Source organism: Cervus canadensis, chromosome 18 (genome assembly GCF_019320065.1).
Source record: "Cervus canadensis isolate Bull #8, Minnesota chromosome 18, ASM1932006v1, whole genome shotgun sequence".
Taxonomy (NCBI): domain Eukaryota; kingdom Metazoa; phylum Chordata; class Mammalia; order Artiodactyla; family Cervidae; genus Cervus; species Cervus canadensis.
The window spans coordinates 40,172,480-40,198,680 of NC_057403.1; the positions used below are offsets into that span (position 1 = coordinate 40,172,480).

Sequence of the window (26,201 nt, forward strand, 5' to 3'; positions counted from 1 at the left end):
ACTGAGCAACTAACACTTTCACTTTCACAGATAAGATTATTCTAAAAAAAAAAAAAAAATATATATATATATATATATATATATATATATAAGGCAAAGGAGATAAAATAGCTAAAACAGTTTTCAAAAAGAATAAAGTGAAAGAACTCAGTTTACCTGATTCTCAAGACTTATTGTGTAGCTTCAGTAATCAAGCCTGTGTGCTAGTAGCCAAGAAATAGACACATAAATCAACAGAACAGAGAACTCACAATGGATCCAACTGATTTTTTATAAAGTTGTAAAAAGAGTTCAATGGCATAAAGAGAAGGAGACTTTTCAACAAATGGTACTGGAACAACTGAACATCCATGGGTCAAAGGGGGTGGGGAAGCACCACATCAACCCAAGTCTCATATGTTCTACAAAATTTAACTCAAAATGGATCATAGACTTAAAGGTAAAACATAAAATGATGTAACTTTTACAGTAAAACGTAGGAAAAAGTCTTTATGATCAAGGACTAAGGGAAAAGTTCTTTGACTTGGCACTGAAAGCACAATTTATAAAAGGAAAAACTGATAATTTGGACATCATTGAAATTAAATTTTACTTTGTGAAAGACCGTTTTAAGTGGATGAAAAGACAAGCTACAGACTGGGAGAAAATACTTGTAGACCACATATTTACAAAAATGTGGACAAGGACTAGTATCTAGAATATATAAAGAACTCTCAGAACTCAACATTAAAAAAGCAAATTTTCAAATTAGAACATGGGTGAAAGACATGAAGGAAGATTTCACTGAAGAAGATACACAGATGGCAAATAAGCACATGAAAATATTTTCAACATTAGTCAGTAGAGAAATGCAAATTAAAACCACAACGAGATATCCCTATACAACTTATCAGAATGACTTGAAAAGGAAAAAAGTGATAACAACAAATGCTGGGAAGGATGTGAAGAGATGAGGTCATCAAATTATACATTGCTAGTGGGGATGTAAAATGGTGCAGCCACTCTGGAAAACATAAGACCCAGTAGTTGTGCTCCTAGGCATTTGTCCCAGAGCAGTAAAGATTTATATTCACACAAAAACCTATACATGAATGATTATAGCAGCTTTATTCATCACAGTCAAAAACTGGACCAGACATCCTTCAATGGGTGTGCAAACAAACGAACTGTAACACATCCATACCGTGGACTATTGGCAATGAAAAAGACAAAGTACTAATGCAGGAAACAGCCTGGATGGTTCCCCAAAGAATTACACTGAGTTTAAAAAAAAAAAAAAAAAAGCCAGTCCCCAAAGATTACATACTTACAATTCTGACTTTACAACATTCTGGAAAGGACCAAAGTATAGAAATAGTGGTTGCCCGGGTTAAAGGGGGTAAGGTGGGAAAGGAAGTGTATATGGCTGTAGAAGTCCAACAGGGGGATCTTGTGTGATGGAATGTTCTGTACCTTGAACATGCTAGTTATGATACTGTTCTCAGTTTTGCAAGATATCATGAAACTAGGTAAAGGCACATGGATTCTCTCCATAACTTATAACTGCATGTGAATCTTCAAATATCTCAAAAGAAAAAAGTTTAATTAGAAAAAAAATTAGGTGACAGTACTGCAGACAGAGAGTGGATTGGGGAAAAATTAAGAGAATGAGAGAAGGAAGAAGTTTGAGAAACCCTACTCTAGAAAAGTTTTTTATTATGAAAACTCTCTTGGTGGTTATTGTTGGCCAAAACTCCTCCAATGTTTTTTGTTGTTTACTCGCTCAGTTGTATTTGACTCTTGTGACCCCATGGACTCCTCCAGTCTCCTCTGTCCATGGGATTTCCCAGGCAAGAATACTGGAGTGGGTTGCCATTTCCTTCTCCAGGGGATCTTCCAACCCAGGGGTGGAACCCGCATCTCTTGCATTGGCAAGTTCTTAACCACTCGCCACCAGGGAAGGCCCCTCCAAAGGTTACTGGTGGTAAAAAGAGTTTGCTGTGATGAATCAAGTGCTGGAAGCTTTACGAGCTGTGGTTTGAAGCAAAGCAGGTGGGGTCAAGTTTGAAAGATGCACAGGGAGGGCAGGAGGTCAAGACCCAGGCCAGCTTAGCCGGCAAGGACAAGATGAGCGTGGTCCCCTCCTCCCCCTGGCAGCGTGGGACTGGTTAGCTCAGGACCAGGGTGGAGGCTGCTAGGAGCCCTTGGGGCCCCCTTGGTGGCCACTGGCATGACAGTGACCACCCTAGGAAGTATTCAGGGGAAGGGAAGCAGCCCCCTAAGAAGTCCTGTGGGCCAGATTTAGACTGAGGCCCAGTGATTAGAGGCAGGGGCATGGGATCCATGAGTGAGTGCTGTGGTTCTTGGACATTCAGTGCCTTGGGCTCCCCGCTCAGAGAGAACCTGGTCAAGGGTTAGACTGGGGAGCATGTTCATGTTTAAGGCTTTCAGCTGTTCAGGTGTGGCCTCTTGTTTTGTTCTGTGTACTTGGCGTAAAGCAGTGTTTAACGTGCATCAGAGTCACCTAGGGGCTTGTTAAAACGCAGATTTCTGGGCACTAAGCCTAGAGATCCTGATTTCACAGGTCTGGGCTGGGGTAGGGAATTTGCTTTTCTAACAAGTTTCAAAGTGATGCTGATGTTGACCCTTCACTCTGCAAACCACTGGTGTTAAAGGGTGCAGACCAGAAAACCAGAGGGGTGACAGAGTCCCACCCGTGGGGAGGCCCGAGGCGACCTCCGCATGCTTGCCTGGCACAGCTTATGGAGGCCTGTGGTTTGTGACTCCAACAGGGCAGTGATAAGACTTACGAGCTGTGAGGTGAGTGCTGGGGGGTGATGGTGGGCCACGGGATTTGGAAAAGTCTCAGGGGGTTGCAGGATGGGAGTTACTGGGTGATGTGAGGGTGGTGAGGAGGCGGGGGAGGGAAGGAGAGGCTGGCCGACTGCTAGGGGAGCTGACAATCTGGGAGAGAGGCGCTGATGCAGTTCCTCGATTGTGCAGGGTGCGGTGGGGGGTGCTGGAGAGGGGCGATAGGGGGTCCCTGGGGGTTGGGGTCCTCAGGAAGCCTAGACTGAGAAGGGCCCAAGGGTCCTCTAGGGGACAGGGGAGCAAGGGATGTGTGTATGATTCCTATAAAAATGGAGACAGGGTGGTAGAGATTTGGGGACTGGGAGCTGATATGGAGTTCAGATTTCAGGGGCTGAGAGGCGATGTGAGACTACGACTGGGGGCGCAGGAAAGGAAGGTGAGGCTGAGCCGGGAGTGAGGAGGGCCACCTGATGGGGCCCGCGGAGGCAAGCAAGGAACGGCGGCGGGGGTGGAGGTGGGAGGAGGCGGGGCGGGGGGGCAGGGAAGCCAGGGCAGAAGTTGGTGTCCCTCAGCTCGGAGGAATACGGCTGGGGCGGGCCGCCAGGGGGGGACGGGGCGGAGCCGAGCGGCGAGGCTGAGCCGGGCGGCTGGCGACTCCACGGAGTCGCAGCCCGAGCCTAGCTGGACGGCCGCGCCTCCCTCACCGTCCCCGCCCGGAGCCCGGCGCGGCCGCTGCCCCGCTGCCCCGCCGCCCCGCCGCCCCCGCCGGCCGCGCCGTGACGCGGGCATGAGCCTGGCCCGCCGTCCGCTGAGCCAGCGCCCCCGGCAGGGGCCGCAGCGCCCAGGTAACTAGGGGGGCGCGAGGCGGGGGGGCCTCAGGCCGCGCAGGAGCCCTCCAGACCCTCGGCGACTCCCCCCTTGAGGACTCTCCAAGCCCGTGGGACCTTCCTACCCTGTGGGGCTCCTCAGGAGTCCACTTCCAAAAGCCAATCCCTGCCCCCGGAACTACCCCTTGGGCCCCACCTACCCCCAGCTCTCTTCTCCAGGGGACCCCAGGTCAGGGCTTGACCTCACACCTACCCCGCACCTACCCCACACCTACCCATCGGAGGGGCCCAGGCCCTTATGCTCCCTGGCCCTGCCGTCTCGAAGGGGCACAGCCCAGCTCATCATAGCGTGCCTTGTCGCACCCTTTCTGCTCTCATGGCCTCCTACTCTCTCAGTCCCCCCGCCCCTAAATTCCTAGAGACTCTCCAACTGCCCCCACCATCCACCCCACCTGCAGATGATTCCTGCCCAGCAGTTTAAACTTTCAGCCAGCTGCCCGCCTTCGCTGATTCTTTCTGCCTGTTCCTGGGGTCCTGTTCACTCTCTCCCTCAGGACTCCCAAAGTCTGGCTTCCTGTTAAAGCTTGCTGTCACTGCAGAGGGGTATGAGCGGAGGCCGGCACCTGGGCCATGTCCCAAGCTGTGGCTGCATGGCTGTTGCCAGGAGACTCAGATGGAGGGTTTCGGGTGTAGGGGTCTGAGAGTCAAGGGCAGTGATGGGCGGGCAGGATCCACAGCAGCGATTTGAGGCTGGGCTTATTTAGTGCAGAGTGCCTTCTTGCCCCTTTCAAGAGATGTGGCTGCAGTGCAGGCCAGTCCTGTCCCCCAGCTGGGATGGGTCTCAGGAGCTGTGCCCCCAGTTGCCTGCCCTTCTGAGCCTGGACAGTGGCTACTTCTAGCTCTCTCTCCCAGGCAGAGCAGCAGAGCTGGGCATGATGTCTCCCAACAACCAGGGCCGAGGTGGGGCTACCCAGCCAGGCCCGGACATGGGGTCAGCAGTACTGCCTCCCCCTGGGTCAGCTCTGAACCAAACTGTGGGTCCGGGGCCCAGGGAAATGGGAACCCACCGCTGCCCACATGTCTTTGGAAGCTGAGCTGGGTCTGACCAGGTGGCTATTGGTGGTGGTGGTGGGAGAAAGGATGAAGAGGACAAAACAAACCCTGGAGATAATTACGTTTTCAGCCCCCATGTACTGAGTACCTACTCTGCACTCAGCAGTAAAGAATCCACCTGCAATGCAGGAGATGTGGGTTTGATCCCTGGGTTGGGAAGATTCCCTGGAAAAGGGAATGGCTACCCACTCCGGTATTCTTGCCTGGGAAATCCCATGGACAGAGGAGCCCAGCGGGCTACAGTTCATGGGGTCGCAAGAGTGGGACATGTCTGAGTGACTAAACAACACTCTGCACTGGGCACCATTCTAGGTGCTAGGATGGAGCTGTTAATTAGAGGTGGCTTAGCCATCAGGGAGCTGACATTCTAAGATGTTGTTGGAGATAGTCCCAAGTAGCAAACCAGCAGATGAAGAGGTAAATCCTATGTGGGGACAGTGGAAACTGGGTGTGGTGGTAGAGGCTGACTGGGGGCTCCCTTTGGCCAGGGTGGTCAGGGAAGGCCTCTCTAAAGTGACAGTCTTTAAACTGATGCAGTAGAATGAACCTTGGACCATCTGAGGGAACGGTTTTGTATAGGCAGGGAACAGCAAGTGCAGTGATCCTGCGTGGGCAGGAGTTAGGCATGTTGAGGAACATCCCCCCTCCCCAGCCCCCTGGCAGCGGGGAGATGAGGCCAGAAGGGTGGTCGGGGGACGGGAGGGAGACCAGTGGTCTGGAGACATAGCACCACCTTCCTGGCTGGAGGGCCCAGAAGACAGTGACTCTTCTGATGTCTTCTTCTGCCAGTCTTCTCTTCCCAATTGGTTTTGGATCTGACTTTGCCACCCACTTTCAGACCTGCGGTGTTTCAGGTGGTGGTTGCTTGTGAGGATTTGCAGGGGTGGAGGAGGTCAGGGGTGGGGCCCTCCGGGGAAGGGAGGACCTCCTCCTGGCCCCTGATAGCCATCACATGGGGGTAGAGAGGACCGGGTGGGGGTGGGGGATGGGAAATGTCCCTGGTGCTGGAGAGAATCCGGTCGATAGGATCTTTGCCAGCGGGTGGAGACAGCGAGCCGTCAGTGAGCCGGGGTCCAGGCAGGGCTGTCCCCAAGCCCTGATAAGATCCAATCTGTCTCGGGGTGGGGAGGCCCAGCCAGGCTGACAGCCGCTCAGGCTCAGCCATTGGTTGCTAGCAGCAGCAAGTAGCGTTTGTTCTGGAGCCAAGCCTCCAGGCAGAATCCGGGTGCAGGGAGGGAGTGCTTAGACGGCTGTCCCAAGGGGCAGGTGGGCAGTGGCCCCACCCCACCCCTCTGCTGGGCACCAGGGAGTCTCCAACCCTCTCTGCACAGGACGCCTGCTCTTTCTGAGAGAGGGGATACATTTCAGAGTCCAGCTCTCTCTGGAGGAGCCGGTGGTGTCCTGGTCGGGGGCAGGTACCATTTGTGGCTGAGCAACCACATTGACGCTAGGCTGGGAGGAGGAATGGGGGTCCTTACTCCTCACCCATTGAGGATCTGTGTTGAGGGGGCTGCTGGACACCCTGTTAGCCTCTCAGAGTGCTCAGAGCTGACCTTACACACCTGAGACCACAGTTAGCGGGGCAGCTTTCCCTGCTGCAGGCTTGTGAGTGCCAGAGCTGCTGGGGCTTCAGGAGTGATGGGGAAAGTGGCCCCAGGTGCGGCAAGGTGAGGGGGGCTGCGGGGGGCGCCTTCCTGGTTCCTGCCTGCGGTGCTCAGCTGCCCGCCGTCTCTTGATGCCTGATTGGGTCTGCACAGGCTCAGCCAGGGGCCATGTCCTTTGGGGGATTGATTGGTTCTGCGTACCCCCCTCACCTTGATCCCATTGCCCATCAAATGTGTAAGTCTACCTATTGACCCTTCCCCTTCTCTCCCCGCCTCCCCAGCTCCCCTGTGCTGTACTACTCTGGGCCCCAGCTTGGGTCTTGCTTTTGCATATTTATTAGGAACCGAGTAAGGTCAGCACCACCTGTGACTCCAGGCCAGCGTGAGCTGCCAGGCACCTTGCCACCCAGGCTCTCCCTGGAAGGTTACTCTTCCCACTGGTTTATTTCTAGGGCCTGGGGCCTAGGGCGGGGTGTGGACCTCTGGACAGACGTGCCAGGGGTACTCCCGAGAGCTTGGCGGCTGCAGTCACTCAAGGGGTACGGCAGGGAAGGTAAGGGGGAGAGGCAGGAAGGAGCAGGCCTGTTGTTGGGCAGGTGGAAGGCTGAGTTAGGGTGATCTCACAGCCCTTGGCTGGGCAGCAGCTTTTGAAATACAAACAGCCCTTTGGGTTTTCAAGGCAGACGCTCTTGGTCCCGGGTGGGTAGGCAGGTGCCCCAAGGATTCATTTCCTCATTTAAAATGGGCTGATTTATCTTCTTTTTTTTTTTTTTTTTTTAATCTTACTGATGGGGAAATTGAGGCGCTGAGATGTTAAGCGGCTTGCCCAGGACCTCTTGCCATTAAATGCATGTTCCTGGGTGAGCCACATCCCGAGCTGCCCTGGATGAACCCAGGGGCCCCGTGCGTGCTAGTCATTGTGTTCTGAAAGAGGCCGTCCTTGCTATGGACCCTCAGCCAGTGGCCGGCTGGCCATCATCTCAGAGGGGACTTTTACAGAGCTGGTCCTTGCTGGGGGGCCAAGTAAGCCCCAGATGGTGGAGACAGAGCTGGGAAAGCTTGCTCATCTCTGAGGGCTAGTGCCTGAGTCTGGCAAGGCTGTTGGGGGGGTCAGTATCAGGGAGGGACCCCACAGCCAACCTTATAGGAGGAAAACAGACCACTTGGGTGAGGCAGGGTCTTGGCCCCCAGGGAGCTGGGAGAGAGGGCATGGATGGGCACAGAGGCCGCTGAGGGGTGCTGAAGGGGCTCTCGGGGTACACGGGGCACAGAGAGCACTACCCTCTGTGTCCCTTCGCCTGTTTGCATGTGCGCACTGGGGTAGTCACATCTGTTCCTTGTTAGGGACTCGACAGACAGGCCTCCAGAAGATTGATTAATGCCAAGCTGCTGGCAGCTCCAGCAGGACGCTTGCCCCAGGGTCCTGTCCTGGCAGCACAGATGCCCAGCTGACCCCAGCAGTGCTACCACATTCTCATCCAGTGATCCTGGAGACGCGGGGGGCCATGTCGTGGACACAGCCCTGCCCCCCGAGCCTGGGTGGCAGAGAAGGATAAGGCGGTGGCGAGTGGCCAAAGCCAGGTGGCAGAGCATCCATCCCATCCCCAGGCCCACCTCCATCACCCACCCCGGAACTTATTTGTCTCTGGCTGAAGCCTGGACTTGCTATGTGACCTTGGCCATGCCGCCTCTCCTCTCTGGGCAGCTTACTTAAATGATCTGAAATGGAGGGCTGGGTCATCACTGAGACACCTCCCTCCGCCAAGTCTGAGTCTTTGTTATCTGCCGACCCTCCTGATTCCAAGAGCCCCCGGTGGCACCCCTTTCCCCGCTGCATATGGACTGCCCCTTGGTCTGCCTCAATGTGGTCCAGCTGTGTCCTCTGCTCCCAGCCCAGGTGTTCGCTAGTTCTCCGTGTAATTAACTCCTGCCCGGGCCCAGGACACGGGACACCGAGAGTCCTGTCCAGACCCAGTGCCCTCGCAGACCAGCCCGGCCTTCCCAGCGCCAGGGCGAGGCAACCGCTTCGACAGTGGCCACCGCCAGCCTGCCCAGCACATTCCTCAGGCTTATCTGCAGGCCCGCCCCACTGGACTCTGCCCTCCCACCCAGGAAGCAGCACCCAGACGGGCTGCTGAAGAGTTCCAGGCGGCGGGGAGAGCAGGGTTTGAGGGGACGGTTCTCAGACTCTTGCCTGGACCTGGGGAGATCCAGGTATAGAACCAAGTGGGACAGAGGGCCTGGGATGGGGGTGGGTGGCTGTCTGCTGAGACCTAAGGGGTGGACCATCTAACCTCGGGGAGCATGGTCCTAGAATCTGTGTCATCTCCCAGGAGCCCCATCTCCTGGAAAGCTTCCTGCAGGGAGGTGCCCGCGCAGGAGGGGGGCTTGCTGGAGGCCTGCCCCTCAGCTGCAGCAGGAGCCGGAGCCTGTCCTCCCAGGAAGGGGTTAACCATGTGAGGGAGGGGACTGGGCTAGACCATTTTCCTCGTAGAGGCCTCCACCTCGGGTTTTCCTGAATGGTTCTGCCGTCCTGGGGTGGGGAGGGAAGGGAAGGAAGAAGGGCGGGCTGAGGGAGGAAGGGAGGGGACAAGTGTGGGTAGAGGAAGGGAAAAAAGAGCGAGACAGCCAGGGGAAGAGAAAGATGTCACTGTCCAATCTCCCTGTCATTTTTATTTCCAGCAGGCGCCGGGCAAAGGAGCTGCTAGAACAATGCTGAGGCGGGCGAGGTGAGGAGCAGCTCCGCAGCAGCCCCGTCGGAGGAGTGGGGAAACCGAGGCCACCTGGGCATCCCTCCCCTAGGCGCCCGAGAGAGACGAACCTCAAAGACACGGCCGGAGAAACCATGGCGACCAATTTCAACGACATCGTCAAGCAAGGCTACGTGAAGATGAAGAGCAGGAAGCTCGGGGTGAGCCACCTTCCAAGGGGCCCGCGGTCTGGCATCTGGGATGTCGGGGGTGCGCGGCCACCCGCCGGCTCCCGGCCGGCCATCGTGCATTGCCGGTCTCTCGAGGTTTCTGGCCGGCGGGCTGCCTGGCATGTGCCTGGGCCCGGCTCTGCCCACCGCAGCCCCCGCCCCAGCCCGGCTGGCTGGAGTCCCGGTGGCTGGGCCAGCGGTGGTGGCCGATGGGCAGGCGGCTCCCCTGCTATTGTTGAAGTTGTCGCCCGGGCAGCGGCTGGAAATGCCGGGCTGTATCTGAGCTGAGACCAGCTTGTCACTTCCCCTTGCCATCACCTCCTCATCTCCCCCTCCCCTCTCCTGGCCTCTTTTCTTTAAAGTACCTCATCTACCCTGCTTCCCGAGGCTTGCTGTGTACAGGCGTTTATATGTTTTATCTTTGGTTGTTGCTTCTACGGTTAACGAAGTATTGGCTAAGGAGAGTGGTTGGTTGTTGGGGGTAGGTCGGCGGTACGAGGGGCACAGAAGCTGGCATTTATGTGGCTTATGAATGAGAACCTGGGTGGGATGGCCCGTGGCACTGGGACCGGCTGCTTTCCTCCCTGGTTTTGGAGGGGGCTGGGGTCTTGGAGGGCCTACGGAAATGAGGCCTCAGATGCACCTTTGCTGGGTGTGTACCCTCTCCCACCCTCTACTGGTGAAACCCCCCTAAAAGGCATGAGCAGGGGCCCCAGGGACCAACTTAATAATCTTGGTGAGGGTGTCCCAAGAGCTGCCTTTATTCCCTGACCCTCCCTGCTCTCTCCATTGAGGGGTCTCCCCAGTAAGAAGAAAACCCTGGTGCCTGAGATGGCCCAAGTCTTGTGTTTACCTGGGCCCCCTGCCGGCCCTTCCCTCCCCTCCCCTCCCCCATGGCCTTGGTGGGAGTAGGGGTGTGATCTGACTCTCAAGGCTTCCTGGCTCAGCAGAGTGGGCTGGCGGAGGAGCTGGCCTCTGATACTCAGGGGCCCCTGTGTGAGACAGGGGTACCAGACAGAAGAGGACTGGCCTTGGAGCAGGGTGGTTCTTGAGCCCCCTTCCACTCCTGTGGCCCCCACCCCCGACCCCTGTTGGGGGCTCTTCTGTCCAGGCAGGGGGCAGCCACTTAGCTGGTGGGCATGCTGGGGTCTTACCTGGATTTGGACTGTGTCCCAGCCCGGGCCCTGGTGGCCATCAGCCACTGTGTTCTTGCCCCAAGAGAAGGATGGAGCCCACTTGGAGCACAGAACGAGGAGCAAAGCTAAGGCTGAGGTGGGGAGGCAGGGGGCAGGGGCCCAGCTTCTAGTGTGGCTCCTCCTTCCCCAGGGCCCAGACCTGTTAGGTCCTTCAGGTCTCCGGGGGCCAGCCGGGCCGAGGGCTTGTCCAGAGCAGAGTTTCCCAGGAAGCCAAGCCACTTGAGTTGGCCACTTGGGCTCAGAACCCTGCCTGTTTCAGGGGAAGGCCCAGGAACCTACGGTGGGCACTGTCAAGGGCAGGGTTTAGGAGCCAGGGTGTGGCTAGGCCCCGTCTGGAGTCACCCCCACTCAGGGAACTCGACTTCCCCCTGCAGATCTGCTGTGAGGGCTGGGGCCACCCGGCCATTCTTGTCTCAGCCCACAGAGGTGAGGGGGAAGGGCTGGAAGAGATCAGGAGCGGGCCCTCCTACCTGCCAGGGCTTTCCTCCCAAGGCAGAGCTGTGGCAGAGCGTTTCTGAAGCGCTGATCAAAGACCTGTGAGAAGTGGGGAAGGAGGGCTCTTGAGCACAGTGGCTCCCTGGGGCTCTGTGTTCGTGCGAGTGTGTGTGTGTGCATGTGTGTGTGTATCTTGTAACCAGGCAACCAGAGTGCTCAGGCCCCCAGGCCTTCTGCCCCTGCAGGCTGCACAGAGCCCAGCCTGGCAGGGCATAACTGGGTTGGCAGCATTCATGCATTCATTCATTCATCCATCCATTCACACTCCCTACACATGATCATTCACTTGTTCAGCAGGCTCTGTTCACGAGGCTACTGGGATGTGAGGATTCTGAGAATAAAATACAGTCTCTTCCCTAAACGAGCTGCTCAGCTTAGAGCTGAGGCCGGCTGGGGTTTATCTGGACAGGCCGAGGGCTGAGCCAGGGTCAGGGGGGCAGGGACAGACACGTCTCCTAGAGTCCTCGGAGCCAGAAATAGCTGGGCGTGAGTAGCTTCTCAGGATGGAGACTGCCTGGGAACCTGCCTGCCGAGGACCTGGTGTCCATGTAGCAGGGCAAAGAGGAGGGCCCCTCCGTCTCCACACTGTTTGCCAGTGAGAGGAGCACTGGAGATCCCCGGGGAATGGCTCTGCCAGCCTCCTGGAGTGCTTTCTGAAAGAGTAGGTGCATCCCGGCTGGACTTGGGGCTGGAAAAGAGCCCGAGGAGGAGGAGTCTAGTGGCAAGTGGTGAGGGCCACCAATGTGGCAGGGGTCTGACAAGCCAGTTTGCCCCTGTAGCCCTGGAGAGTGGTTGACTCCCCACTCCCTGGCTCCCTTGCCCCTCGGATGGAGTCCGGGAAGCTATAGAGAATTCAGGTAGATTTAGGCAAGGGTCATTGTCAGTGGTTGGGACAAGGAGTGATGAACCTTACTGGGGAAGGCACTGTGCTCTGGGGTGATTCCAGGTTCCTGGCTCTGCTCCTTGACCTCTGAGAGCGTCTGGTTTACCAGCTGGAGCAGGAAACTAACCCTGGTTCCCTTTATTCCCAGGATAGTGAATGAAGAGGTTATAGAGGCAAGAGGGGGTGTTACTTACATCAAGAGCTGTCCCCTGGCTCTAAGAACAAGGGCTGTGGTGATGTGCAGGCGGGGAGCGGGCTCAGGCCTGATTCCTGTCCGCACGACATTGCCTCTGTCCTGGCCGGCGCTCCTGGGCAGAACCTTAGCGCAGTGGTTTCAGGCAGCCTGTTTTAAATACCAGCTCTACCATTCATAAAGCTGTTACTCAACTCTTGGGTGCCTCAGATTGCATCTGTAAAGTGGAGATGATAATAGAACTGACCTCAAGAGTGACCCTGAGATTAAATGTGAGGAGTGCTAATAACAAAAAGCACAAATAGGAAGCACTCAATAAATGTTGGCTACTTAGATTAAACCCAGAGCTGAACTCATAGTAAACAGTAACTCAGGAGCACCTTTTATGGAGCCAGCCAAGAAATGACTGCCTTTTCAATTTGGGGCGGGGTCTCTTCCCCAGGGTGGGGTGTCACGCTGGCGTCCGCTGTCCCAGGTCTCCTGGGCCTGAGACCCCGGAAGGCTCTGTGGCACTGCCCCTTGGTAGGCAGGAAAAACTGCAGGGTCACTTTGGCTGTGTTGGGAGTGGTCCAGGGTCCATCCCCCTGCCATCTCGCCCCACAGATCTACCGGAGGTGCTGGCTGGTGTTCCGGAAGTCTTCCAGCAAGGGGCCCCAGCGGCTGGAGAAGTATCCAGACGAGAAGTCCGTGTGCCTCCGAGGCTGCCCCAAGGTTAGGGGGCCTGGGCCCTAGTTCCCCGACCTGTAAGCAGTGATGTGTTCAGAGTTCTGAGGGTCAACAGGACCCTGCTGGGGGTGGCAGAGCTGTGGGGGACACAGAGGGAGGTGCTCCTGGCTGAGTCCCTTGTGGATGATGTGCCAGGTGACAGAGATCAGCAACGTCAAATGTGTCACACGGCTCCCCAAGGAAACCAAGAGGCAGGCAGTGGCCATCATATTCACGGACGACTCAGCACGGACCTTCACCTGCGACTCAGGTGAGGGGATGGGGCTGCAGGCAGTGTGCTGGTCAAGGTCCAGTCGGTAGGGGGCAGAGCCAGGCTAGCCCTCCTGATGGGATGGGAGGTGTGGGGGAGGAGGGTGCCTTTGAGGGAGCCGCCCCCCAGGATGAGGTGGGCAGGCAGGCAGAGTCCACTGGCCTCGCCCTCTCTGCCTTGCATGCGGGGACTACTCTGGCTGAAGCAGGTGGGGTGGGCTGCCGAGGGACCCTGAGCTGGCAGCATGATGAGACACTGTTTTCTCCAGAACTGGAGGCAGAAGAGTGGTACAAGACCCTCTCTGTGGAGTGTCTGGGGTCGAGGCTCAACGACATCAGTCTGGGAGAGCCAGACCTCCTGGCCCCCGGAGTGCAGTGTGAGCAGACAGGTGAGGCCTGGTGCGGGCACAGGGTGGGGGTTGGGGACCTCCCCCCCACCCCCCGAAAGCTCCAGGCCTTCTTGTCCTCTCCCCTCCAGATCGCTTCAACGTCTTCCTGCTGCCCTGTCCCAACCTGGACGTGTACGGCGAGTGCAAGCTGCAGATCACCCACGAGAACATCTACCTCTGGGACATACACAACCCCCGCGTGAAGCTCGTCTCGTGGCCGCTCTGCTCACTGCGCCGCTACGGCCGGGACGCCACCCGCTTCACCTTCGAGGCTGGCCGGTAGGACCCACTCGCCTCCCCACCCTCCAGCCATGGTCTCGATGGTGGCTGCCATTCACTTGTGTCGGGCCCTGTGCTGAAAGCTCATTTTATCAGCATAGCATGCTGAAGGGGAACATAATATTCCCATTTTACAGATGAAGAAATCGAGGCTCCCAGCAAGTATGTCCAAGGCTCAAAGCAGATGCTGGCACTGACCAGCTCTGTGATGGCAGACCTGCGTCTCGGTTTTCTTATCTGTCGTATGGAATGATAAAAGTGCCTGGCCTCACACACTGGGTGATGGTGGTGAGGACTGGGTATAGCTTGAACTCTGGAGCGGCCTGCCTGGGCTCCAGTTCTGTGTCCTCCACTTTGGCTGTTACTTAGCTTCTGAATGCCTCAGTTTTCTCATCTATAAGATAGTTTGAGAAAAACTGTAGTAATGAGGAAACTAACTGAACACAGACCAGGTGGTGGAGAAAACGGAACGGATTAATTCTTGTAAAGCATTTAGACCTCCACCTGGCACGTGGAAAATGTTCAGCACGTTTGAGCTGGGTGGTCGGGCCCTCAGATAACAGGCCTGCCTGTTCCCAAAGGAGAGCCTGACTGAGCCTGTGCACACACGTGGGACGCACCCGCCACCTTGCTCTCTGTGCTCCCCGTGTCCCCAGGATGTGTGACGCTGGAGAAGGGCTCTACACCTTCCAGACACAGGAAGGGGAACAGATTTACCAGCGGGTCCACAGTGCCACCCTGGCCATCGCCGAGCAGCACAAACGAGTCCTGCTGGAGATGGAGAAGAACGTGAGGGTGAGGCCGCGCATCTCAGTCCAGGGTAGGGGGCGGCGGGCGGGCAGTCGGAGGACCGGGAGAGTGCCAGCCGTCTCCAGCTCGTGTGTATGGCAAAGGCAGGCAGGGCCTTGGGCCAGCCGCCCCTGGGCTGAGCCGCTGGCCCTTCTCTGCCCCACAGCTGCTCAACAAGGGCACAGAACATTACTCATACCCCTGCACGCCCACTACCATGCTGCCCCGAAGTGCCTACTGGCACCACATCACGGGTTCCCAGAACATCGCGGAGTCCTCCAGCTTCGCCGGTGAGTCACTGCTGGGCGCCACCCCCAGCCAGGAGGCTCTGGGGGGGACAAGGCGTGCTGGGCAGGGCTCTTCTGTCCTGGGCCCAGGTCCTCAGCCTGCGTCTGTGTCCACAGGTGAGGGGTATGCGGCAGCCCAGGCCAGCTCAGAAACGGACCTCCTCAACAGATTCATCCTGCTAAAGCCAAAGCCCAGCCAGGGGGACAGCAGCGAGGCCACGGCCCCTTCCCAGTGACGGCAGAGCTAGCGTGCCCGGACGACCACTGGGGCTGCCTGCAGCGTATCATGGACGGCCTGCAGGGGCTGTGGGCCAGAAGCCCAGAGAAAGGGAGCAAGCCGTCCCTTCTCTGCCCCCAAGGGTGAGACTGGACCAAGGCAAAGGGCTGGCCATGCCACCTGAGCATGTGTAAGGGGCTGGAGCTACCATAGGACTATATACGGTTAATGATTTTAATATATATGGCTTATGACGTTATTCTATATTAATAACATTTCCCCCTCTGTCCCTCCCTGCCACCACATACACATTTTTTATCCCCATGACCAGGCCACAGTCAGGGCTGTTTCTGAATGTGAGGGCGGCGGTCTTTCCTGTCCCCCAGGGGGTACCAGCCCTCCTGCTTCGGGCCCGAGGAAGGAGACAGTCCGCGTTCCCGGCGCCTGCCCTGGCTGCTGGCTTTCCCACACAGCCCAGGGGTGGAGATGGCAGGTGGCTTCTCGGTTCCTCTGGGCCTGGTGGCACAGGAAGGATCTGAGCTTACACTGTGCCACTCGGCAGCCTGCACTTAGGGAGTTTTACACAGAGGTGACATCTGGTTGACACCTCAGGTGAAAAATCTGGTTTTAAAGTGGTTTCTGCCCAGGCTCTTCCTGCTTCGTAGGCTGGGAAGACGCCCTGGGGGCAGGGTGCTGGTTACCTCAGCCCAGGGAGGGTGGCCCGTCCCAAGCTCTTTCCTGCTCCAGGGCCAGGCCGGCCCCCAGGAGCGCTGCGGGGTGGGGGGGGAGCACCCTGCCGCCCCCTCACTGACCCGGTGGGCGGTGCTCCCGTGGAGGGTGCCCCCTGCGGCCTCCCTCTGGCCAAAAGGACTCAGAAACGAGACCTCCCCACTTCCTCCTCCCCACTTGGTGCTGAGGCTCCCTGCTGAAATGCAATTAAAGCAATTGATTTTCTAGTGCTGGTATTTATTGACTACCGTGCAGAAGGGCTATCTTTCTACTCACATCAAACGTTTGGTTGTATGTGTGTTGGGTTTTTTTTGTTTTTAATATTTTAGGGCTCTGATCTGTGGGAACAGACCCTGTTGTAAATAACCACTATTCGAGTCGTGGCAGGAGGATGGTAAAGCAAGAGGCCCCTCCTGACAGAGCCCTGGAGCCAGGGAGGGGCCACGGCCCGCTCAGCTCTGAACCTGACCCAGGGAATGACCACCCCAGGAGTAAGCTAGCCTGAAGAAGGGCACCCAGAGGCCACGGGGAGGGAGGCGGAGCTGGCTGGTTCGGTTCGTGGCTCGATGACGCATGAAGGAGATTACGTACATTGTGCTCTTTATTGCCAAAAATAAAAACTTTCAAAAAACAACTACTGTTAATAAATAACCCTTCCTTTCTGTACTAGATTTCCGGTTTTCTCCAGGCTTCTCCTGCCAGGCTGCCTAATTAACTGCATTGGGTATGTACCTACCTACAGGGTTAAGGGGTCAAGGCCAGATCTTCATTAAGGTCCTTGTCCTCTTCCCCGCCCCTCACCACACACACAAATTAAATCATCTGGCCATTGTTGGTGAAGATTGAAACTGACCGGTAGAGAACAAAATACAAGGTTTACTGGCGGGAAGAGGGGGATAGCCTGGGCCTAACACTACTCTTAAGAGGTACTCAAATTCAGGACACTTGAGAATCTGAGTGAAGGACCAATAGGATGGCCGAGGCAGGGACTGGAAGGGCTCTCAGCAGCCCGAGTGAGGATTCCAGAGTCAGAACCCTACAGACAAGCCTACAACGGTGAAAACTCCAACTTGTGAACAGAAAGGGTTTGAAGTAAAGAGCTGAAATAACCCAAAGATGAGAGTCCAGCTCAGTGGCGGTCAACAGGGGAGCCCTATGGCCCCCGAGGCACACTGGGAGACAGGGCGGAACCAGTGTTTCAGGGAGCATACTGCCGACCCACAGGCAGGCCCAGGGATGCTAAATGAAGGGGGAAAGCTGTCCTGCCTGCAGCAGCAGTGGCGCCCCCGGTGATCTGCAACTGAGCAAGGCCGGGATGGACCTACCCGCCCTGCTGCTGCCCTGCTAATTGGTACTGAAGGCTTGCCAAGAAACTTGAGCAACAGCTGCCCAGTCCCCAGGAGCTAAAAAGTCTCAGAAGAGACCTGAAATCCAACTGTTTTGCTCAAACAGATGAGCTGCAGCTAGTTTATGGTGAGGACGTCACTCTGGATCTCGTGGCTTAACTGGGTCTGTAAATCACTCAGCTTCTTCTTTAATCCAGAGAGGGCTGAAAGGACGATGGTCTCGGGGCGCAGAGAGCCACAAGACTCCACATTGTAGTAAAACCTGAGAGGCAAGAGTCCATTGAGAGCCCTCCACGAAGCATTCAGGCCAGCGGGCCCCAGCTTTGCCAAGGGCCTCCCTCCCTTCTAGGTCCTGACTCCTTTCTCCCTATGAATTTGACCTTGTCCCAGGGTTGACCTCCATCCAGCTTCTTAAAAAGTGGTCCCAGTGCACTCTGTAGGACCTCAAGAGGGCCATAGCTCCCTCAAAAAGATACTGTGTGAAAATCTCAAAACACTTGTGCATAGACACAGTCCACAGAGGGGAAGAAAGATAAATAAGCAGTGCCACCTGCTCCAGCATTTTTATGTTTGTCACTAGAAGGCTTTGGACAGTTTGGGGCCCTAGGTTTGATCTTATGTTGATCTTTCTTTGGGGGCTGAATAATCACCACAGGAACAGTCTGGATAACTGGAGGGCCCCCTTCTCCCAGTGACCAAAAGGGGACTTATAGGGGGCTCAGCAGTTACCAGCCCCTCCTCAGCTGAGGGGAACTGGATGGGAGGGAAAGGGGCTCCTAACTCAGAGGCTGCACCAGACCTGTATGTTCTTACACACGCAACCTTTGAGTGCCAAACCAGGGTCTTACCTCTCTGGCTTGCCGTTCGGGTCGTAGGGGGCCTGCGACTCATCCTCATCCAGCTCCGAGTACTCACTCTTTGGCCTGAGGTCAAACAGAGGTCAGCAAAGCATTGCTACGGCCGTTTTCAGGGGACCCGTGTCTCATAGTCAGGCTGCCCCCTCTGGGTCACTAGGAGCCACTTCCACACCCGCCCACCCATCCGGCCTTCGCTCCCACCAGGAACATACCATTCCTCTGGCTTGGGGTACACCGTGTGCCTCAGGGCATTGTCAGGGTCATACTCAAAAGCCACTCCTGCAGTCGGGTTCCACTTGGCGTGTTCCTTGCCAAAGCCTTTTTTGGCGTAGGCGCGCAGTCTCAGCTCCTGGCCCTTTCTCAGCTTGACGATGAGAATGTCTGTGGGGACAGGGGAGAGTCAGTTGAGGGCCAGCAGAGGCACAGTTCTCTGGGTCTGACCTGCAGCCCCTGAAGACCAGACAACACGAGAGGCTGGCTCTGGTCTCTGCCTCTCTCGGGGCGCCTTACCGTCCTGCTCCACGTAGTCGTTGGGGTCATTATCTCGGTTCCTAGATGTCACCTGCAGGGAGTCCAAACAGAGCCATTTATTAGCAGCTGCTCATCTCATCCGGAAATCTTCCAGCACCTCCAGGGATCCCATCTGTGCTGGTGACTGGCCTCTAACCCCTATCTAATGGCCATGACAACCTCCTCAATCAAAACGGTAGTACGGTCTTCAAAAGGGTCCTAGGGGGCAGAGGGCCCACAGCACCAATGTTTCTGCCCATCCTGGCACGGGTCCAGAATCATTAGCACTTCTAAGCATCAGGCTCACGTTAAGGCAGAGGGTAACACAGGGAAGTTGGCATCTTCTAAGAATCCACCCCAATTTGGCCCACTGGAGCCAGGAGAACAGCCAAGGTCCCAACAGGGAGGCCTTCCTGACCGGAATGACCCGGGGGCTGTTGGAGATGAGGTCTCGAGATGTGACGTGACGCGTCTGGTCTTCATTGCACCGTACGTCCAGAGTGAACTCCACCGAGCACTCGGGGCAGAACTCTTCACACGTGCAGTCCTGAGGCGGGAGAGAGACAGCAGTGAGGCTCTGGAGAGACGGTGAAGTCTGGCTTGGCTCCCTGCTTCTAATACCCTGTCCCTGAAGGTTCTTCATCTGATGAAAGGGTGGACCACAGCCGCCAGTCTCTGGTCAGCTGTGTCCATCTACACACCACTCTTGGGCTGCTAAACGGCTCTTCCTCAGAGAACCAAGGCACTAACAGAGAAGGCTTTCATCCCGCATAGTTCAGTATCCATGAGCTGGAACTAGCTTGGGAGTGCAATGACCACTTAAAACAATCTAGGGGACAAGAGAAAAAAGTACCTTTTAAGCTCCAGACTACTGATCTTTTCTAAAAAAGTTTCATACATTCACAAAAGCAGAGAAGGGTATAACAGACTGCCACCATCTAAGTATCACTCAGCTTTAATAATTCTCAAGTTTGCCATTCTTTAAACTGATTCTTGAAACACTCCCGTCTTAAGAGACTAGCTGCTACCATTTAACTTCAGGCAAGAAGAGAGTTACTAGAATGTAGTCAAGCAAACTGTTCTTCCTTCACATTAGTGAGGAAAATCCAAGCTACTTTTGACGTTTTCAAGACGATGAAGGAAATCTATGGGCCATACCCGGCCAGCCTGTAATCACACACAGGTGGGACAGGAAGGCACCCTAGACCCTTGAGATGGAATCACTCTTAGAAATATGAAATTAAAGAATCAAAATGTAATGGAAGACAAAAATATAAAAAGGTACTCAACCTAAAAAAAAAGTACAATGAAAACAGAAGTTTGTTCAAGAGATCAAGACACTAAAGAGACACTAGCAACCAAAGGCAATGCACGCATCACAGATCCACAAACAAAAAGCCAACTAGGGGGAATTCCTCGGCAGTCCAGTGGTTAGGACTCTGCCCTTTCTCTGTTGAGGGTGTGGGGTCTAAACCCTGGTGGGGGAACTAAGATCTGGTAAGCCAAGCAGTTCAGCCAAACCAAAAAACAATTAAGGACATTTTGAGGATAACTAGGAAAATCTGAGTTTAGACTGTATATAGATAGTACAAATCCACACTAATTTTCTTAGGCATAATATTATGATTAGGTAAGAATATCTGTATTTTTAGGACAGGCATGCTGATGTAGTTAGGGGAGAAGTATCATGATTTCTGTAACATTCTTCCAGATGGTTTAGCAAAAATCACAACATCTATATGAAGCATAAAGCAAATATAGCAATGTATCAACAACTGGAAATTAAAAGTGAAATGAGAATGAGTAGGTATTCTATTTTTAACTTTTCTGCAAATTTTAAGAAAACACAAATGAAAAATCCACACCATCTTTATTCAGTAAATGCAATACTAGAAAAAAATTTAATGGAAGAACTGTTAGGTCACGGGGGATGCATATCTTTATGTAAGATATGGACTAACTGCTCTTCAATCGGTGGTACAGCTGTCTTTACCAATATATGTGATGTTTTATTTCTTAAAAACAGACTCTGGGGACATGAAGCAAAAATGATGAAATGTCAAAATGTGACAAGTGGTTTGGCAGCAGCAAGCCTATTTGTTTTATTAGCTCCACACTTTGCTGTGTGCTTGAATATTTTTTTAAAAAAACACATATATGGACTTCCCTAGTGACGCAGTGGATAAGAATCCACCTGTCAATGCAGGGGACACAGGTTCAATCCCTGGTCCAGGAAGATCCCACATTCTGTGGAGCAACTAAGCCCGTGCACCACAACTACTACTGAGCCAGCAAGCAGCAACTACCGAGTCTGTGCCAGAGCTACTGAAGCCCGTGAGCCTGGGGCCAGTGCTCCGCAACGAGAAGCCATCACAGAGAGAAGCTTGCACACTGCAACCAGGAGTATCCCTGCTCAATGCGACTGGAAACAGCTCGAGCAGCAACAAAGACCCAGCACAACCAAAAATAAAAAATTAATAAAACAAACAGCAACACACATATACATTTACAAAATATATCAAATTAGCCATTAGCACACCAAAATGATGTGCCCCTGGGAATACCAGAAAAGGGGTTGATTCAGGACCACCTAAAGCCATCAAGAAGGAATACTCTCAAGCTGTCAACTAACGCAGCTCTGATGAAAGGATGCAGGTAACCTAATCCTATCCTACACGCTCCCTAGTTCTGAGTCTGTTACCATATCATGGAAGCAGCAAACATCATGGAATGGAGCCATGTTTCAGTAAGACAACCTACAGGGTGAGGCATAAAGCTGGCAGACAGCTGCTGCTCTGCAGAACAGTTCTCACTCCCTCTGCTCCCTGTCCTCACCTGCTATCCTTCTGTTGACTCCCTTTAGCCTCCTAGGCCCCTGTCCCTGGGAAGAGATGCTCTGGAAAACATTGCACATCGGATGCTGAAGAGAAACAGCTCCACCCATTTGGTGTAAATGAGCATCCAGGTGTATGTGCTCTCTGGCTAATGAGACTCTCTGATGCCCCTTGAGCCTCATCAATCTGTGGTCCCATCAAAACCAAAGACCGATGTCTGCCTTGGGCTCCAGACAACATCTCCACACTGTCTTTCTAAAAGCTGAAATCGAGATGGTAAGAAAAAATCTCCTTGGGAACTGAGTTCCCTGCCTCCCCTGAGCTCCCCAAGCACACAGCATACCCGGGAGTACTGAAGCTTGTCCACAATGTCATCACTGGTGAGAGGGATTAATCCTGGAAGACAGAAAAGCACACTGAAGAAGGCCAAGCGGCCAAGCTGGAAGGAGAGTCCGGAAGTCCCCTTGGGAATGAGGATACTTCTTCTCTGACACTGGCACAGCCCCTCCCTGTAACCCTCCAAACCCAGCACTCACCAAGTCTGTGAGCTATGAACTCGTCATGAAGGACGGAGGAATTGGCATCAATCTGAACCCAGTCAATTGCTAAAGAATGAAGGAAGCAGAAAAAGCAGACAGGCAGATTAGCCACCAAATTCACCTAAAGACTTAGCACTGGTTTTCCAGATTTAAAAATCATCTGAAAGTGTTAGTTGCTCAGTTGTGTCTGACTCTTCACAATCCCATGGACTGTAGCCTGCCAGGCTCCTCAGTCCATAGGATTCTCCAGGCAAGAATACTGGAGTAGGTTGCCATGCTCTTCTCCAGGGGATCTTCCCGACCCAGGGATCGAACCCCGGGGGCTTCCTGCACTGAGGCAGATTCTTTACCATCTGAGCCCCTCCAAATCATCTAGTGCTTACTGAATTGCAGAGGCTGAGTCAGGCTTCCAGAGACTCTGATTCCACAGCTCTGGAGTGGGGCCCAGGAAAATGCATTTTAATAAGAACCACACACACCGCATCGCACTTCCCTGCTCAAGCAGTTATCATGCAGAGAGTTCCCTGTATTACCCTAAAAACACTGACCTAAAGAAACCACGAGAATGGGAACGTGTTTCTTAGAGCTGAATATTTCTGTGGGAAGCACTTAAACTGCTACTCATGCCAACACCAGTAAGAACACAAACTATTTGGGCATTTGAAAGCTAGACAAACCTCAGAGAAGTAACATAGACTTATGGTCCACATCTCCTTTTGTGATATAATGACTAGATTACCCAAATTAATACTTTATTATCATTCAACCAAATAATGTTTACACAATTCCTTTAATGGGCAAGGCATACTAATCCCTACCAGCCATGAGCGAGGAGAACTGTAGAGTGACACATAGTTGACTTAAACACACATTTACTCATTCATTCATAAATATCTGTATATAAACAAATAAATTCAAAAGTCAAAGGGCAGTGGAGACCAACTGTCCAATGAGGGGTGTAGACACTAGGAATAGAGGACGAGACACCACCAGACCCCCATCTGCTTGTCCTTCTGCTTCCTAAACCTGAGCCAAGTAAGGACTAAGAACCAAGCTTTTCTGTCTCTGCCTTTCCTCCCACTGGCCTGCCTTTAACGTCTCCCGTGCAGTTTAAAATCCTGTGAGCTTCCTATAAACCAGGCCTTGCCCACCCTCTGTGATACAGAGATGAACACTCTCTCCCTGGAAGAAGCTACTCTCTCCTAGAACTCTGTCCAGACTTCTCTTAAGACACTCGTCAAATTGCATTATATTTGTGTGCATCTTGCTTCCACCTCAATCTTCAAAAATTCTTTGGGTCTTCAGATGTCTTAATTTCTGTATTCCTAGCTGGGGTCTGGATTGCAGGAGGTGCTTCATGCTACTTGTGGGAAAAGTGGCGCTTGGAATGTCAGGGCTGCATCCTAAAGCACAACTGCCTCATTTCACTCATGATGACACTAAGGTCCTGAGACCCCATGGGGTGATCAGGCAGAGAAGGAGAACCAGCACGCCAAGTTCTGAGTTGAAAAAGTCTCCGGGGGGTAGTAACAGTGGAAAAACTACAATGTTCTCTTGCTTACCAACCAGTTGGCCTGTTTATCTCCTTAGGAACTTGCACACTTGATGTGGTAACTATGGCTTACATCTCTTTTTCCTAAACCAAACTCTGAGTTGACACTCAGAAAATATTTGTAGTATATCTGTAGACAGGCAGAACACTCAGTGAAGAGTGGCTGGAACCAAAGCAGAAACAGATCCTTTCTCCTCTAAGCGTCAAAGCCACTGTAACTATGGTTCTCCTTAAACCCTAAAAGAATCTGCCTGCAAATGCAGGAGAAGAGGGTCTGATCCCTGGGTTGGGAAGATCCCCTGGAGAAGGAAATGGCCACCCACTCTAGTATTCTTGCCTGGAGAATGCCACGGACAGAGGAGCCTGGTGGGCTATAGTCAATGGGGTCGCAAAGAGTCGAACACAACTGAGCAACTGAAGATGAACTCCTAAAGAACCCTGTATTTTACAGGTCTGCGTTTCCAGTGCCTAGCACCACTGCCTGGAGCTTATATGCTCCCAAAATGCAGCTGATGGAACAGATTCATATCTACCAGCACTGGACCCTCACTGAACACAAGGCACAGAGATTATTCCCCTTAATCGTTGACGTCGCCCTGACAACTGCTATTAGCGTCCGAACATTAGAGAGGGGGCTCCAACACAGTTTAATAGCTTGCCCAAGTTTCGCAGCGATAGTAAGTGAAAACAGTTTCTGAGTCCCAGGCCACAGACTCCTGAATCCATGCGCGTCACCAACGCACGGAAAAGAATGGAACTAAGTAAATAGCCCGTGGGAGCCGGAGAGGTGGCCAGAGTGGCCCTGGGCCAAGGGCCAAGGGCCCGATCAAGTCTCCAGCATGACTGTTCTCTTAGCGCCCCCAATCCCTCGCCCAAACCAAGGCTGGAGGCAGGAGCTGCAAGGTAAGGGGAGGGGTGGGGTGGAAGGGAGAGAGGCCTGGTAGCCCAGGCAACGAGACTGGGGTCGCTTACCTATTATGGGCACCTCAGCGATGAAGACCCTCCGGATAGAATTTGCCACCCTGAGGAATGAAAACCAAGCGGCGTGTGGGCACCGCAGCCTCGGCAGGCCGGGCCCGCGCCCAGCCGTGCCCAAAGCGGAAGCCCTGGCCCGGGAGCCAGTTCTGAAAAGACACGACGTCCCGCAGGCTGGGGCCCCCGGCTCTCCAGAACCGTAAACCTCTCCCCCAAGCCTTACGCCAGGTCCGTGTTCTCGATGATGAACTTGACATTCTCGTCGGTGAGCTCCGTGATCCGCACGGTGGGCTGGTTGGCGTACGGCATCGCGCCCCGCCGCTCGCTCGGCCCCCGGCGTCAGCTCTGCCCGGCCTGCGCCAACCGCACCAGCGGAAGTCCGGCAGCGGGGCCTCGCCATGGAGGCGGCGGGGCGCTCACAGCGCCGCCTGCTGCTCGGAGGCCCGAAGTTTTCTACCCACCCCTCCCACCTTCTTGAAGAGGCACCAGGTTCAACCATTTGGAGGGCGATCTGGCAAAGCATGCACAAGCCCTTGATTCCACAGGAACACTTCTAGGAATCCATACTGTAGAAGCATTTGCAGTTGTAAGCAAAGATACATGTACAGGCACGTTCACTGCAGCAGTCTGTAGCAAAAAAATAAATAAAATTTGCCCATTGACAGAGACCTGGTTAAATACACCAACACAGGAATACTGTAACGTTTTTTAAAAGAATGAAGTATGTAAATTTATGGATGAACGAAAGTACAGTTGGTCCTCCATATGCAAGGGTTTTAAATCCAACCAACTGAAGATAAAATTCCATAAAGTTTCAAAAACAAATTTGCTGCATGACCAGCAACTATTTATACACCATTTACAACTATTTACCATAGCATTAAACATTGTATTCGGAGAAGGCAATGGCAACCCACTCCAGTACTCTTGCCTGGAAAATCCCATGGATGGAGGAGCCTGGTAGGCTGCAGTCCATGGGGTCGCAAAGAGTCGTACACGATTGAGCGACTTCACTTTGACTTTTCACTTTCATGCATTGGAGAAGGAAATGGCAACCCACTCCAGTGTTCTTGCCTGGAGAATCCCAGGGACGGGGGAGCCTGGTGGGCTGCTGTCTCTGGGGTCGCACAGAGTCGGACACAACTGAAGTGACTTAGCACTAGCAAACATTGTATTAGGTACTGTAAGTAACCGAAAGATAATTTAAATTATATGCGAGGGCACATGTAGGCTACATGCACATAGTACGCAGTGCCTTAAACAGCCCGGAAAGAGGTTTGATAGGTCTTTTTTTGCTTTTGGTTCTGCCACATCCATGTCCCCTGAAATGAAGTAGAGTCCTAACCATTGGACCGCCAGGGAATTCCCAGGTGGCAGCAGATTATACAGAGAAGTCCTAAAATAGAACTTGGCAGGGGACAACATGTAGGGGGCAGAGGAAGAATAATCAGAGGGGATAAAGAGGCATTTGCCTTAGCAAGGAGTGACATTTGAGACAGAGAAAAAGAGCATTAAGGGGACCCTTGCACTAAAGCCTGTATCATCTCAGTAAATTAAGAATTAAGGTTGTCTGTTGATTGTAAGATGGATGCTATGAAGGATAAAAGAGGGAATGGAACAAAATATGGGATAGCTACTGCAGGCAACTTGACAGGATGTCAAGATAAAACAATCAGGGGCAGAAAGGGCCCAGAGGACAGTGCACAAGACAGGAAATTCCTACTAGCTGTTACTCCCACCATCATTCAGTCTACTTGGGTAGGTCACAGCAAAGTAGAAGACAGATGGCTGCTAGATCCTGTGTGTACCAAAATGTTGAAGCCCCAACTCCTAATGTGAGGATATTTGGAAATGGGGGTCTTTATGAGGTCCTGAGGATAGAACTCTCAGGAGATTAGTGCC

At 53.7% G+C, this 26,201-nt stretch overlaps 2 protein-coding genes across 5 annotated transcripts; one reads left to right on the forward strand and one right to left on the reverse strand.

Moving 5' to 3' along the window:
* The first annotated feature begins 3,474 nt into the window (after nucleotides 1-3,474).
* DOK4 (docking protein 4) lies at nucleotides 3,475-16,320 on the forward strand. 4 transcript variants are annotated; one of them, XM_043434857.1, is made up of 8 exons: nucleotides 3,475-3,635; nucleotides 9,017-9,245; nucleotides 12,625-12,732; nucleotides 12,883-12,997; nucleotides 13,266-13,385; nucleotides 13,475-13,664; nucleotides 14,321-14,459; nucleotides 14,620-16,320. In XM_043434857.1, the coding sequence occupies exons 2-8, from the start codon at nucleotides 9,180-9,182 to the stop codon at nucleotides 14,974-14,976; spliced, it is 1,095 nt and encodes a 364-aa protein (XP_043290792.1). In that variant the 5' UTR covers nucleotides 3,475-3,635; nucleotides 9,017-9,179; the 3' UTR covers nucleotides 14,977-16,320. The 4 variants fall into 4 exon arrangements, with proteins under 4 accessions (XP_043290792.1, XP_043290791.1, XP_043290794.1 ...); XM_043434856.1 differs by lacking the exon at nucleotides 3,475-3,635 and adding an exon at nucleotides 8,447-8,548; XM_043434859.1 differs by lacking the exon at nucleotides 3,475-3,635 and adding an exon at nucleotides 8,447-8,548 and having other exon boundaries at nucleotides 9,020-9,245.
* On the reverse strand, nucleotides 16,275-24,720 carry POLR2C (RNA polymerase II subunit C). Its single transcript, XM_043434861.1, has 9 exons — nucleotides 24,523-24,720; nucleotides 24,297-24,346; nucleotides 21,770-21,838; nucleotides 21,577-21,629; nucleotides 18,818-18,946; nucleotides 18,400-18,451; nucleotides 18,102-18,270; nucleotides 17,881-17,955; nucleotides 16,275-17,294 (listed from the first exon to the last, which is right to left on the reverse strand). The coding sequence occupies exons 1-9, from the start codon at nucleotides 24,606-24,608 to the stop codon at nucleotides 17,150-17,152; spliced, it is 828 nt and encodes a 275-aa protein (XP_043290796.1). The 5' UTR covers nucleotides 24,609-24,720; the 3' UTR covers nucleotides 16,275-17,149.
* Nucleotides 24,721-26,201: the final 1,481 nt, after the last annotated feature.